General features: G+C 30.4%; 1 protein-coding gene across 1 annotated transcript; it reads left to right on the forward strand.

Annotated features, from left to right (window-relative positions):
• Positions 1-9,439: 9,439 nt before the first annotated feature.
• On the forward strand, positions 9,440-14,173 carry LOC131005183 (uncharacterized). The gene is made up of 5 exons (XM_057932017.1): positions 9,440-9,810; positions 9,996-10,962; positions 12,711-12,790; positions 13,219-13,483; positions 13,558-14,173. Exons 2-5 carry the CDS (start codon positions 10,218-10,220, stop codon positions 13,824-13,826), a joined length of 1,359 nt encoding a protein of 452 aa, XP_057788000.1. The 5' UTR covers positions 9,440-9,810; positions 9,996-10,217; the 3' UTR covers positions 13,827-14,173.
• Positions 14,174-15,410: the final 1,237 nt, after the last annotated feature.

Genomic DNA, 15,410 nt, shown 5'->3' on the forward strand with positions numbered 1-15,410 from the left:
TTATATACATTTTAATTATTAATTCATTAATTTATTTATTTTTAAATAAAAAAAATCGATTCTTAGGTAAAATAAAATTATGATATATTTGAAGTATAAGAATGAGCTTTAGTCTAGTGGATAAGTTGCTTTGTGTATTTTCTGGAGACTATGGTTCAAATCCTTTATCTAGCAAATTATTTGAATTTTAATTTTTTAAATGGGTATTTCGGATACCCAAATAACCGAATCAGGTAACCGAAGAGGTTATTGGGTAACCGAACACCTAAAACGGTTCGGGAACGGTTAGTGAAATATGGCAATTTCGGGTTCGGGTAATCGAAAATTTGGGTACGGATAACTGAACCCGAACCCGATCGACAGCCCTACTGAAAATATTCTACAAATATTAACTTTGAATATGTTGAATAAAGAAAATGTCATTAACTGTGAAGGAGATTCCTTTTTCTTTCATTGTCAAACTCGCTGCTTCACTAAAGCAGTCGCAATCGGTTGACATTTTACAAATGTGATATAATTAGGCCTAATAACGAAAATGTATAGTAAATTTATTGAGATTGAAATGTGATATAATTAGGCCTAATAATTAGAAACAAACCTCTGTAACATAGTTATTGAGATTGAAATGGGGTTATCTCTCACAATCGCATACACTATGACCATAGTTATTATTTTAGTAGAATTTTAATTTGGGGCTCTGAAAATGTATAGTAAATTTATTAATATTTTCATTATTTCATTAAATTGGGGCTATAGAATCAGCCATAAATATCAACCAATGACTAATACAAGCAATGAAGTAATTAAGAATGCATAGATGAGAATGTAATTAAAGCCATTAATTGTTGACTTTTTTCTTTTTACTTTCTTTTTATAAATGAATAATTAAATAAATAAATTTAAAGATCACATATTACGGTGGACTCGAATTCAAAACCGTATACAATTTTTTTTTTGAAAGCTCTTACCTAATTGTTGATTACATCTGTGTTTTAGTTAAAATATTATTTTCCAGAATTAGACGTGACTCGTTAGCATTTATTGGATTGGTGTCACGTCAATATAAAAATTAATTTTCTGAAATTAATATAGTATAATAGAAGATTTAGAAGTCTTCCTTATATTATCACTTTTTTGTGCAAGCCATAGTGTGAACGTCTTCACCAAATTCCGAAAAATCTGAATCGTATGATTCGTATCCATCAGAGTCAACCTCCAGTGTGGAAAATATTGAGGTTTGCAGCTGGCGTGGACAAACTAATATCTACAATATCGATTCTTCAAAAAAACTTTTTTTTTTTTTTGAGAAGTTCTTCAAAAAAACTTAAAGAATTAAAAAAGTATCCTCTCTTCCTCTTGTTCATTAATTACAAAAGTTTCGATGTATTTATTTTTCTGAAAGGAAGTTTTCGAAAACTTATTTCATCTTGTGAATCTAGAATATGGTAGTAAATTAAGTTCAAGATCCTGGCAGTAATAAACAAATAAATTTTTCAAGCTTGATGATAATGGAATAGGATAGACTCGATTATTCGCCCCGACAAAATAGTACTATAACTACTTGTACATAAGATTACTCAAATAAAATTCAATCCTCATGAATCTTGAATCTTGCTTGGTATCTTATTATTAAATGGTTTGTGTCAGTTCAATAATCTGTCTTGACATTTGAAGTTATGTAATTTGATAGCGAAGAATTAATAAATTAAAAATGGTTTTGACCGTTATCTCCTACACCCAAGTTCTATTGGATAAACGATCTTGATTAGATTAGGGTTTTTTTTTACCTTATTATTGCGTTTGCGTGTCCGTTTAGTGGCAGAGAAATTAATGTCTAAGTTGAAGGTACGAGATTGGAGTTCATTGCGATGCAACCATTAAAAATTATGTTTATCCATTCAACAAAAATAAAAATAAAATAAAATAAAAACTTATTTATGTGTGTTGGCCTAGTAGTAGCTAGAGTAATTAATGTGTATTCAATGAGTGGAGAATGAGACCACAATTTAAAAAAAATGTGGATTATGTCCAAAAAATGAGTAGGAAAATATTTTGTGGACAAATGAAAAAATATTAGAAATATGTTTTATGAACGGAAAGAGTATAAAATTAAAAACAACTCCAACCTTTCACTAAATCTCCAGAAAATAATAGGAGAGCATCATAAATAGTTTCTGAAAATCGAAAAATCACTTTAGCACCATCTTTCAAGATTCTATGAAATATCGTAGTAACTTCTTTTTTCTACAATTTCAACAGTTATTCTTTCATAAAATTTGAACCAAAAATATACCATAAAATTTAATTTACAATTCAAACTTCGAATTGTAATATACTCCCTCCGTCCCACTTCAATAAGCTCACTTCTTTTGGGCACGGAGATTAAGAAAACTTACTTTTTAGTAGGAAAGTAGTAGTAAAGAGGTGTGGTCCACACCAATTAAGTACACATTTTTTATTCAAAATAAAAAATGAACCTATTAAAATGGGACATCTCAAAAAAGAAGATAAACCTATTGGAGTGGGACGGATGGAGTAATAGTCTTCAACGCAAGACTTCCATGATTGGGGCGAAGCGCATGTGGTGGGCCGAGAATTTGGTCTATGAAAATGGCTATAACCGCCAACTTGTTTAAAGAGATAAGGGTGGAGACATAGAGTTGAGGTCCACGACCACGAGCACACATTATATTAATAAATTTATGTATTCATCATTTGATTTATTTATGCGCACATATTATACTATTGACCACTTGTCTAATTATTTTTATTTCCTTAAAGCATGCATAACCATCAACACCTCTAAAGTCCATATATACAGTACACAGCCATCTGTTTGGAACAGCCAATTCATTTCATTACCCCTGAAAAATTCATTGAGGGGCATGAATTGATATAGCTTTTCACTAAAATTTGGGACACTCGAGTCTCCTAGGTAGCATAATATATATAGTGTTATGAGTAATCATGAAAAGATAAAATGATTAAGAAAAAGGAATAAAAGAAGTGGATCTTGGAACGAATGATGCGAATAGGTCATTCCGTACCATTCCCATCAAGTGCTGCCGCGATATATTTTGAAACGAATGGTACGAATAAGCTTTTTTGTACCATTCGTACAAAGTGATGGTGCGATAGTTCTTGGAACGAATGAATATGCAAATACGTACATGTCAAAAATAAGTATTCAAAATATATTTGAAGAAGATGACCAGAAAAGTACATCCGGAGAAAATAACAGAGGACTAAACGTCGCTGGAACCACGTCGTCATATTTAAATGGACAAAATGACTGAAAAAAGAAATACAAAGAAGTGAACAAAGACTAAACAAACACGTGATAAAATGAATGTCACCTTTGTTGGAAAAAATCATTTACGTTGCTTCTGGAAAAAATAACTGAGAGAGATAAATAATGTAGAGAGAGAGTTGAGCATGAAAAAAGATAAAAATCATAAAATAGAGAGTGAACGGGATCCAGAAGATAGATAAAGAATTGTGATTCAAAAGTTGACTAGATGAGAGAGAAAGAATTGTGATGTAAAATTAAAGCTAATTTGATCGTTTTAACTTAAAATTGGTTTTGTTTTTGATTTGATTTTTTTTTTAAATTCAAGTTAAATTGATGAATAACTATTAATAATATTTTCACTTTTTTTATTTGGCCAATTAACATCATTAACACGTTAAGAAAATTCATTATATATTTCATATATTGATGGCTAATTTGGTTGTTGATATATTCGTTGGAAAATACGTATTCATAAAGTGAGCTGCACATTACTTTGTCTATGTTATTTATTTATTTTTTAGCTAAAACATTAAATTTTATGAAATTAAGTGACATGGAATTAATCTATGTCTTGAGTAAATGATCAGATGTATTTATTATCTCAAAATCGATTGTCAAAGGTTCAACCCAAAATACAAAACAATAAAAATGCAGTTACACACTAATATTTGTAAAACACAATGTTTGAATACTTCATTAATTTATTTACTTAAATCAAAGTTTAGAAATGTGCAATAGATATCATAATACTCATGACTCGTGAGCATATCTCGTGCTTGAATTAGATGCGCTGAGAAATTGTTTTGAGTTCCGCCTTCAGCAATTTCGAGCAAATCTTTTATGCGCATGTGCTAGTTTTTTTTAAAAATTATTGTTATGCATGATGTTGGGATTTTTTTTCCCCAAACAAGTACTTTTCTAACAAACAAAATATGCTAGAGTGTCAAATTACAAACAGAACTTTTATCGTTGGAACTAAATAGTTTTGTTGTAGTGTAAAAATAAAGTTACACACGTACGTTTCCAAGAGAACACCAAGCGGTGCGAACTCATATCTGCGAACAATGAGATTCAGAGTTCAAACTCCACCCCTCCCCCAAAGTAAAAAAAGAAGAAGTTATGCAACATACGTAGTAGTATCATTTAGGTTGTTTTACTTACATACGCTTGACACAATGACCCATAACTTTTAATTTACAAGTATAAATTTTATTGTTGGAATTTTTTTTGTTTTTTTTTTTTTTTTTTTTTTTTGCCTCTATGGCCTCATCGAATCCTTTCTCCATCATATGCTTGATGTTGAGTCTCGTCGTCTTTGGCATTTCCTCTTTCATATGTACTTTTTTTTTACCACCCCTATCACAAACTATTTTTCCATCATAATGCTTGATGTCGAGTCTGTTGATGACTTATTTGAAGTTTATTTGTCGCTTACAGAGTTCAAATAATAAATTAATCGAAGGTGACATTTTTGCTCGATAATTCTTGAATAAGTTTTTTTTTTTTTTTGATCGGTCAAAGTCATGTTAGATGTTAGTAGTTAGTTCCCCATCCACTCCAAGAACCACCTTATCTCTCCATTCACCAAACTCCACCTTATATCTCCAATCACCAATTCGTTAATTCTTGAATAAGTTGTTGGTTATTGTGATTGTGTTAGCTAATTTCAAATCAATTCATGCTGTTATAGGGGTAATCACCGGGATGTGATTCAATGACACTCATAATTTTCTGTGTGTCACTGTTTCCCACTCTTATATTTATTGTTTTAATAATTTTTTTATAAAAATAAAATTTATTATAATATTATACTCCTATATGAAACTTATTTTTTCCCACAAAATTAAAATTTTTAAAAAATTATACACCATAACTTTGAATTTATCCACCCATTATAGTATTTCAGTGTAGGTTTCAGTGGATTTGTATTATTATGACTTTTTTGTGATGCATCAAATTAAGAAAACAAACATTTAATAAATGAAAATGAAAAAGAGAGAAAGGATATATTAAGAATTTACTTAGCATTACGTAATATTGATAAATGTAAATTCATGCTTGGAAACCAAAACAAATTCTTTCGTTAAAGAAATTAAGAGGTCCAATATCTTTTAGATGTTGGTGATTTGAAACATATATATTCATGCCTCTATAGAAAGATACGAACTTTCGTGATTTGGAATTTGAAAGATTAAATCAATGTTGATATTGTTAGGAGACGGCATTTGAGATGCTATATATAATTACATCAGCCTCAAAATTGTTTATGTGAATTATCAAGATTAAGTGTTAAAACGTAACCAAATTTGAATTCATATTAAATCTTGACTCGTCTTCTTAAATTGAATTTGTTTATATGGATCTTCCAAATCATCATTATGGATTTATAGGCTTAGATTACAAGTATAAAATTATATGAGAAATACAGATTAATTATGTGGTCTCGAAACAAATTGGAAAACAAATAAAAAAAACAATCTATTAATTTGGATCGTCTATTTATTTGCTTGATTAAATAATTAATTGGCCAGCCGTCAGTGTCTGCCTCTTGAAAGCTGAAACTTTATTAAATAAAATACAATAATAAACATAAAATAAAAAATAAAACTCATTAATGCATCATTTAAAATGATTTTAAATGAGTCATTACATCCAAAATACTGATGTAAGATATATTCATTTATATATTTATAATTCTATAAATAATTAGTACTACTAATTTATGAGATATTCCATCCACACAAAATTCGTTAACCTTAACAATAAGATGACGAATTCGAATCACCTCAGCATTTCTTCACCGACTCAAGTGATGTCAAAATTAAAGATATTATTTCTGCTCACATGGAAAAGAATCGTAACAAAGTCCATAAAATATTGCACAAATTACTTACACAGTTACATACATATAAATAAATTTTGTGTTCTAAATCTTGCAACAAACCATTCAAATCTGTATACACATCTGAACTGTCTATACCACATTTGAACTATTCGTTGCATTTCAAGATTTCCAAATCCATACTCATATAAATATCCATTATATATAAATTAACAATTAAATCTACAATAATGCTAAATGCACATAATATGTGCGCACATAATTAGACTTTTTTGTCATTTTATATATTTATTAATTTTATTTTGATTGAATTTATAATTTACACAATTACCCATGATAATTATTAAGGAAAAGATTACCCATAATCTTTCCTTAATAATTAAATTTTATTTCCTTAAACTAACAACAATAAACGTCAATAATCTTTCCTTAATAGTAAGAATTAAAAATACTTATTTGGTCTAATTAATTTTTCATTCCAGAAAGTCATAGGTGAATGATAGTTAAAAAAAATTCATGCCAACTTTTTCGTGCCATGAAAACAAAATTTATGCCAAAATGCAAACAAAATTTGTGCCAATTTTTTCGTGCTAATTCTTTTTCATAAGTCTTTATTTATTGGAATATTTTTTTTATTATTATTATGAGTGATAATCGCATTTTCTCTGAAATATGTATATAAAAAATTAAATTCAAATATATTATAGTATTATTAGGTGTTTGGCAAACACCCTCTCAATATAAAAAAATATAGGATCTCTGAAGAAAAAAATATATTAAAAAATAACAATAAGACAAAAACTCAAATTTCTCAATATTAGTGGAAATAAATTGCAATAAAATAAAATAAAATAGAAAAGATAACAAAAAATAATAATAATTTCATAAAGAAATTTGAACTGTCAACGTCCCAAGATTTTAAAATTTCATTTGCCTTTTCCCATAGTAACATTTGCAATATAATGAAGAACACAATTACTCTTATAGTTTACAAGACATTATATTGCAATACATTAGTGAATTTAAAATAAAAATATAAAACAAGAATGAATTACTATAATGGTTAGGATAATACCATACATTAACTGCATTCTTTGATTATTTCATCAAACTATATGCTGATGAAAAAATCAAAATAAATTAACGAAATTGAAAAAAAGAAATTAAAAAATATACGGAGTATAAGTGAATGATTTTAGTTATGGGAACGTTGCGCACAATAATCGATAACTCAATAAAAATATATAATAGAAAAATAATAGTTATAGTAGTAAAAAATTATGAGAATAGTTATAATGGTTATAGTAGTATCATACGTTAGCTACATTATGAGAAAAATTATGAAAAGTAATAGTTATAAAAAAAATATATAAAATTGGAAGGAATTGTTATAATGGTTATAGTAGTACCATACGTTAGCTACATTAATTGATTATATCATAAAATAATAGGTTAATGAAACAATAATGTTAAATTAGTGAAATTGAAATAAGAATAAAAAATTAATATAAATGAATGACTATAATTATGAGAATAATGTCAGAATTGAGTACATCAAATCGATAAATCAATAATACTACTATAGAATTTAATCATCTGTTTCAAAAGGAGTGGAACCGATGACATATCACACATATTACTATAATCATTTACCATCTTACTCAATAATAACAACAAAACATATTCAACAATAATTTTTATGCGAATAAGTATAATAATAAATTAGTGAAATTGAAATAACAAATTAAAAAATATAAAGAAATGACAATAGCGGTGATAATAATGTTATACATTGACTGCAATTTTTTTTCCATAAAAATACATATTATTATTAATTTATGTCAAGAAGAAAAGTATAAAGTTGTCACATTACAAGAGAATGTTTCATATTTGCAAATATTTCTAAGATAATAATATGTGGATCCATTTTTGTTGAATTGATTAATCATTTGTTTACATTAACAAACATTAAAATAGTTATATATTAATATATAAGAAAAAATTACGAGGAATGAAATAAAAATATAAAATACGAAGGAATGCTTAAATAGTTAGAATAATATCATACGTTAGTTACACTTTTTGATTATTTTCATAAAAGTACGAGTTAATAAAAAAGTCATAACAAATTAGTGGAATTAAAATTAAAATAAAAAAATGTAAATGAATGACTAGAATTGTAAGAATAATGTTATGCGTTGAGCACATTGATCAATAACTCAACAAAAATATACTATAGGACAATATATTAGTAATAAATTAGTGAATATGAAATAAAAATTAAAACATAAAAATAAATTACTATAGTAGTGAAAATAATGTCATACACTGATACATTGATCGATTACTAAATGAAAATATATTATAGGACATTATATTACAATAAGTTAATGAGGTTGAAACAAAAAATATAAAATACGAAGGGATAGGTAAAATGTTTAGAATAATATCATACATTAACTATTTTCTTTGATTATTTCATAAAAGTATAGGTTAATGAATAAATCATAACAAATTAGTGAAATCGAAATAAAACTTATCGAACATAAATCTATGACTATAACTGTGTGAATAATGTCATATGTTGAGCACATCGATCGATAACTCAATAAAAATATACTATATGACAATATATTATAATAAATTAGTAAACTCGAAAAAAATGAATATAATTATGAAAATAATATCATACATTGAGCACAACGATCAATTACTCAATAAAATTTTATTATATAAATTTAATGAGCTCGAAATTATAAATATAAAATAGGAAGGAATTTATAATTGTAAATTTAAAATACAAATGAAAAAGGAAATGAAAAGAAAAAAACAAAACAAAATGTATTACTCCTATATTATCGTACATTGTACAAATAAATATTAGATGAATAATGTGACATTTTTTAAGGCATATATTTTAAAAAATAAGTTATAGTATTACTTTATCCATGAATTTTTATTCTTTTTAAAAAAATATCAGTAGACTGAATCATGGTTAATGAAAATATTGTGTTTTAAACAAAAATGAAAAAAAAAAAAATCGTCTCATATCATTGCTAATATAAAGTGACCACATCTAGGTAGATAGGATCTTGATTAGCGGCTATATGAATTAATTTGTTTCTAAAATTGTTGTAGTAAGAAAATGAAAAGAATCTTTAGAAATTTCCAAAATAAACTAAAGGTAATTCAGTAATAATAATATTTTAAATTAGGTAATAAATTTTCAAGGACATTATGTACGCACAAAACTCTTTATTATCAACCATATAATATCTTTTTAGTACAAGTAGTCAAGTCGCAATTAAAAATATATAGTAATATATAGTTTTTGGCAGGTTTATGGTGGTGCATGAAGAAACTTCCAGGAAACAACAGTCTCCATTCTCCAAGTTCAATATTACTAAATCTCTCGTGACTATTATTTTTCTGTTGCGCTTGAATCATCCTCGTTTTCTCCACCACTGTTTGGCCCCAGTTGTATATAGTTCTTGAATAAAAGGAAAGGATTGTGTTCTGTTTATTTGTTTTTTTTTTTGAGTTGTTGGTGGAGAGTAGGACTCTTTCAAGATTGAATCTTTTATTTATTTATTTATTGGGTTTTCCCTGATTTTATTTGGGCTATATTCGTTCAAGACTTCGCTTTTGAGTGTTCTCAGCTTTCGGGTTAATTCAGGTAAGTCTTTTGATTTTATTGAATAGCACCGTCCTTGAATTTTATGAATACTCTATCTATCTTATTTTGTGGAGTTTTTCCCCCGTTTTATTTCTGGGCGATAATGATGCATGATTTTGATGAAGTTCCAAAAAGGCAAGTCTTCGGTAACAGTTATTTCAATTTTGATTGTCTCTTCTCTTCAGGAGTGAAGAATGGTGATGATGAAATCCTTGGCTTGATTATTGGCGATAGTTCTTGCAAAAACCACAGATTTTTTCGAAGTTGTTTTAGGGTGGACTAAATGCTGATTTGAACTATGAAATTGGGGATATAAGTTGAATAACAGGTGTTCAGAAATTGGGTTTTTTATTTTTAAATAAATAAGTCCATACTGTATTATTAGATCAATTTAATTTAGGAAGGTGATGGAGCTCAGTCATGTAAATGGTGAGGGAGAGGTTACAGAAAGTGAATTATCTGAAAGAAAGAGTTTTAGGCAAAACCTATTTCACGACTCACATAACTCTGGTGTTGTGAGAAAAAAGGCCTACATATTTGATGGGGATGGGAATTACTTCAACAAGGAATGGGATCTTGTTCAAGGTTCAGGCAAAGAATTCTGTTGGTATCATGTGGAGCTTCCAAAAGGGAATCATAAACTGTCACAGTTGGCTCAGCATCTCATTGATGCCCTATCCCCGCCCCTAAAGCTCCAGGACATACTCTCACTCGTTAGCAACGGGCCATTTTGTGGGCACGTAGATGGTGCTCTTGTATTCAGAGTTAACTCGCCAGGCCCTGCATCTAGCAAGTTTACATTTAGGATTGCAGCAAGAGTCACTGAGAATTCAGTTATAACGGTATCATTAGGGCGCGTTCCTAGATTGGGCTTCTCTCCAGCAAATCAATCTTTGCTGTCAGAGATTCCGATCATAGAAAGTTCAAGTAATAGCAGTAATGAACGTAGGGATAGGGGAGGGATTGTAATAAGAGAACATGTACTAGATTTTCTGTTGACTATGAATCATTCAGAGGAAGCTGATAATCCTGTGCCTAAGTCTGTCGCGAATCTTGTGGTACACATAATCGATACACACATGGATCACCTTCAGGATGTCGTGACCAAGCTTGAGATTGAGCTGGATGCGGTTGAGTTAGAGCTGGACAGAGGTATGTTGCTTAGAATGCAATATATATGCTGCTTTGTTTTTTTAAAGGAATATATATGCTGCTTTGTTAAAGATAAAGAGTTTTTTCAATTTGGCATTCTAGTGCATCCATTAAAGTCAGCTTATTTACGTTTTTTTTGTTATTCTCGTGCTATATCTGAAGGGTTAATCTGTTGGCTCGGACAACTTTCTTGATCTGCACTGCTTACTTGTAGTGCCATTTTGGAGTCTTAGCATGTACTGTATTATCTTCTTGATGATTTTATGTATAATGTGATCCTATTGAGATTGTTTTTGTGGTACTTTTCTTACCGTTTTGTCTGTTGTAAAGATTGTTCGCTGGTTTCATGAACAACATATTATGAGTATTTGTTAGTATTGTTACGCCATTAGGACGTCTTGTAGAAAAATGTTTCTGCAGATTGTTATTTATCCTACATGTAATACATAGAACTAGAGAAATAAAAAGTAAAGACATTAAATATAAAGTAACATGCAAAGAGAGAGTGTGTTTCGATGGAAGCGAAGAGAGGTATGAAGTTAATAGAAGGTACTGGAGGCAAAAGGGGCAAAATTGCTGCAGAGAGGGAAAAAAAAAAGCCAAGTACTTTATGTTGGTAGCACAATGCTTCACATGCCAACCAAACTTAAGCCAATCAAATATCCAACTGCATTGCTAAATGATAGAATTTGCGAAATTGACGCGTAAGCAATCAGAAATTCTTGCAATTTTGGAATTCACACCTCATCTTCTGTGAGATGCATTGAATGTGAATCTAGTTTATAATGCCAGAATCATGCATAGTCTAAGAATTTAGATATTTTACAATAGACATATGTGGAGCTGTATGTATGTATCAGAAGCAACTAATGCTGAACTTCCGTGTTCTATATTTTTGTTGAGTGTGTTTTAACTTGGATTGGGAGTGTCTTAACATACGACATAAAAACAAATGGCAATTGAAAGAAGAGCAGCGGTCTCTTTCTCTCTCTCTCAGACACCCCCCCCCCCCCCCCCCGCCACACACACGCACTGAATCTCTAAATTTGAGAGTGTATCACTTTGTTAAAACTATATAGTTTCCTTTATGAATCTTTTCCTGGCTTGGCAAATTAATAGTCTATGTTGCATTTACTCACACCCACTACATATAATGCTGCTTGGTAGTACTTATGAAAACTCATGTAATTGTAAAGTTTGGTGTTGAGAGGAGTTGAGTGTGTTGTATATACTGGGAAAATAAGAAACGAAAAGGTGTGGGTAGTAATAATGGCAATCATGAGATGATATGGACATAATAGAAGATGAAGTGAGACACAATGGAAGATGTGTAATGGAAACACAGATGAAAAGAATAGCTGATTCTCTTAGATTTGAGTCTTGGTTAGTATAGAAACCTTCGAGTGTCTGAAAATTTCTCAGGGATTGTATAAAATAAGTTTGTGTTTGTTGCTTGGATGATAAGACATAGATGGACTTGTTTATCAAAGCTATATCTTCAATATGTTGTTATATTTAGTCCTAAAATGTTCATCTCATATCCAGCTCGATGGATGCTCTTAAAAGAAGTAGGCTACAGTATTTGGGAAAAAATTATATGGTGAAGGCTGTGAAAGAAAAAAGAAAGTTTAAAGGGAAATGAATGGGATCAAGGGATCTTAGTTAGAGTATTCCCGACTTATTAGATAGCTAGGTGTCTCATGTATATTTACTTCATCACTATATGACACTCAGTGATTTGTTTGCAGGTGGTTTTGCTATGAAGAAGCAGATGTTGGATACCCGAAGATTCCCAAAAATGAATCTCGACTTGCAGCGTCTATTGCAGGTATTTCACCCCATGCTTCGATGTCTGAAAGCCTGTATCGCACATTAATTATTTCTGCTATAATTTATGTTAGACATAATGGACTTACCTCGCATGCAATTTGATTTGGTACGGGCTGGCCCCAGTTAAGAGATTATGACCATACAAATCTATTTTAGGTTGCATTTAGTTTGAAGGAGACAATTTTATAGAAGAATTTCAAGCAACTCCACGCCACATAATGTAGGTTTCAAATCCACCTAAATCACTCTTAAGAATAATTCAAAAACAGAGTAGCGGTTTTCATATGTTAGTTTGAGTTTCAAATGTGCCCTCCAAATACTTCAATCCGAATGCAACTTACGAGAATCGATAGCAGAGACTTTTTTGATAAAATAAGATGAGAAAGTATATAAAGCAATGACCTGACTTGTTGTGTGCAACTCCAGGTGATTGCACACGGTGAACAAGTGTTTCCCCGAGTCAAGGAAAAGTGTTCGTCTAAAGAGTGGTTTGGCAGTGAAGATATCAACGCGTTAGAAGAGTTGATTGGTCGCATAAGGAGATTAAAGGAGAATGTTGGTTTTATAGCCAACCGTGTCACTGCAATTCAGGCTGGCCTCGACAGCTGGCAGTCGGAGCAAATAAATAGAAAGCTATACTACCTCTCTTTCCTCTCCATTATATTCCTGCCTCTATCAATCATAACCGGAGGTCAGATTTTTGACATTAAACTTGAAAAAACGTGAGAGGCATTTGGCATAAAGCTGAGCTGTTTCTTGTGACAGTGTTCGGGATGAATGTGGGCGGAGTTCCTTGGACTGGACAACGAGACCCCGCCCTCAAGGATGGGTTTCGTAATGTGCTGATGGTCTGTGCAGCCATGCTTGTAATTGTGCTCTTGTGCTTCCTTTTCCCGGCTTTGTACAGTCGTGCAACGGCCTGGCGAAGAAGGCAGACGATGCAACGAAGTTGGTCCCTCAACCGGAGGTCCTTCATTAGGAGAGCCGGTGTAGACGGAGAAAGAACAGAAAGAGGAGGATACATTCGACTTTAGGCTACATGGTAAATATGTTCCATCTTCTCTCTCTCGTTTGCATTTCATCCCACGTCTTGCTTTGGACAGATTTGATTGCTAATTGACTTTTTATATACACACACTAATTCTTGGTTTGCTAGGTGCACCCCATTACTTGCATTGATTTTCTCTTTCGAGAGCTCGATTTTCTTGTATAGTTTTTTTTTTTTTTTTTAATTGAGATAGGAGGTGTAACATGGTGTTTGTTTCATTGTCTTTGGACGTTGAATTTGACGAAACGAACATGCGGCAGTTCAATTGTTTTATTTGCTATAATGTGTAATTCTTTATTTGAGATAAGGGAAAATATCACTTTTAATTTTCAACTAATGCTTGCAATTTTTCTTTAAAATGTCCTGATAATGAATTATTTACAAATTAATGGAGTGATACTTATATTATTTTACCTTTCAACAATTTTTCAAAAATGTCAAATTCCGGCATCAAACCTTTTGATTTGGCGTATCGCAGTCACGGATGTAAATGTGTTTAGAATTTAAAAATGAATTTACATGTGGGACTTTGGCGTGTCAATATAATATAAATAATAAATTAGGCACTCTCCCGTGCAATCGGTTGCACCGATTTTTGAATGACACTACTTTAATATACAAATGACATTTGAATAGTGTCATTCGAATATATTCGAATATATTCAAGTGTCATTTCTCGAATGAAATAGTGTCATTTTAGAAATCAGTTGCACAGTGCAATCGATTGCACATGAGTATTTGTGATAATGAATTTCTTATCATTTTTTTTTTTTTTGGGTCATATAAATGAAAAAAGAGAATATTAATGTTGTGGCGACGAACCAAAAGTTTGGTGGAGCGAGAGGTGGCTGCATTTCCACCATTTATGGTTTCCCTTTCTCATTGGCTCTCCCTTCCCTTTCTCTCCGTGTTCTAAATAAATTAGGCAAACCGGTGCTGATGCGAAAAATAAAAGCTTTCTAGAGAATAACTTTTCATAAAGGCACAAATAGTCTCTTTTTCTATGTACTCCATCCGTCCCATTAAAGTTGGCAACATTTCTATTTTGGGTGTCCCACTAAAGTTGGTCACTTTCTAAAAATGACAAAAGTTTACTTTAATTAAGTCAACAATTACTCACTAATTTGGTCAACAATTGTAGGCCACTTTCTAAAAATGTTAAAATTACTTTAATTAAGTCAACAATTACTCACTAATTTGGTCAACAATTGTAGGCCACACTTTATTAAAACATATAACACTCAATTTCTTAATCTCCGTGCCGAAACAAATGTTGCCAACTTTAGCGGGACGGAGGGAGTATAAATTAACACGCAAATTTATACTTGGATAACATTTAATAATTTAATAAGTAAAAATCACGTCACCGTGAATTTGTGTTCAAAACATTTTGATTTAATCATTAACCACTCTACTACTGGACCAAACACATATGCACATAATTCACAAATAATTTTAAAGAATATTTATTTTGAATAATATGATAGATTGATAAAAATATTTCAAATTATTTATATTTACTTAAAAAGATTGATTAATTTTGTCACCGTGGATTTGTGTTCAAGACATT

This window comes from Salvia miltiorrhiza, chromosome 1 (assembly GCF_028751815.1).
Source record: "Salvia miltiorrhiza cultivar Shanhuang (shh) chromosome 1, IMPLAD_Smil_shh, whole genome shotgun sequence".
Lineage (NCBI taxonomy): Eukaryota > Viridiplantae > Streptophyta > Magnoliopsida > Lamiales > Lamiaceae > Salvia > Salvia miltiorrhiza.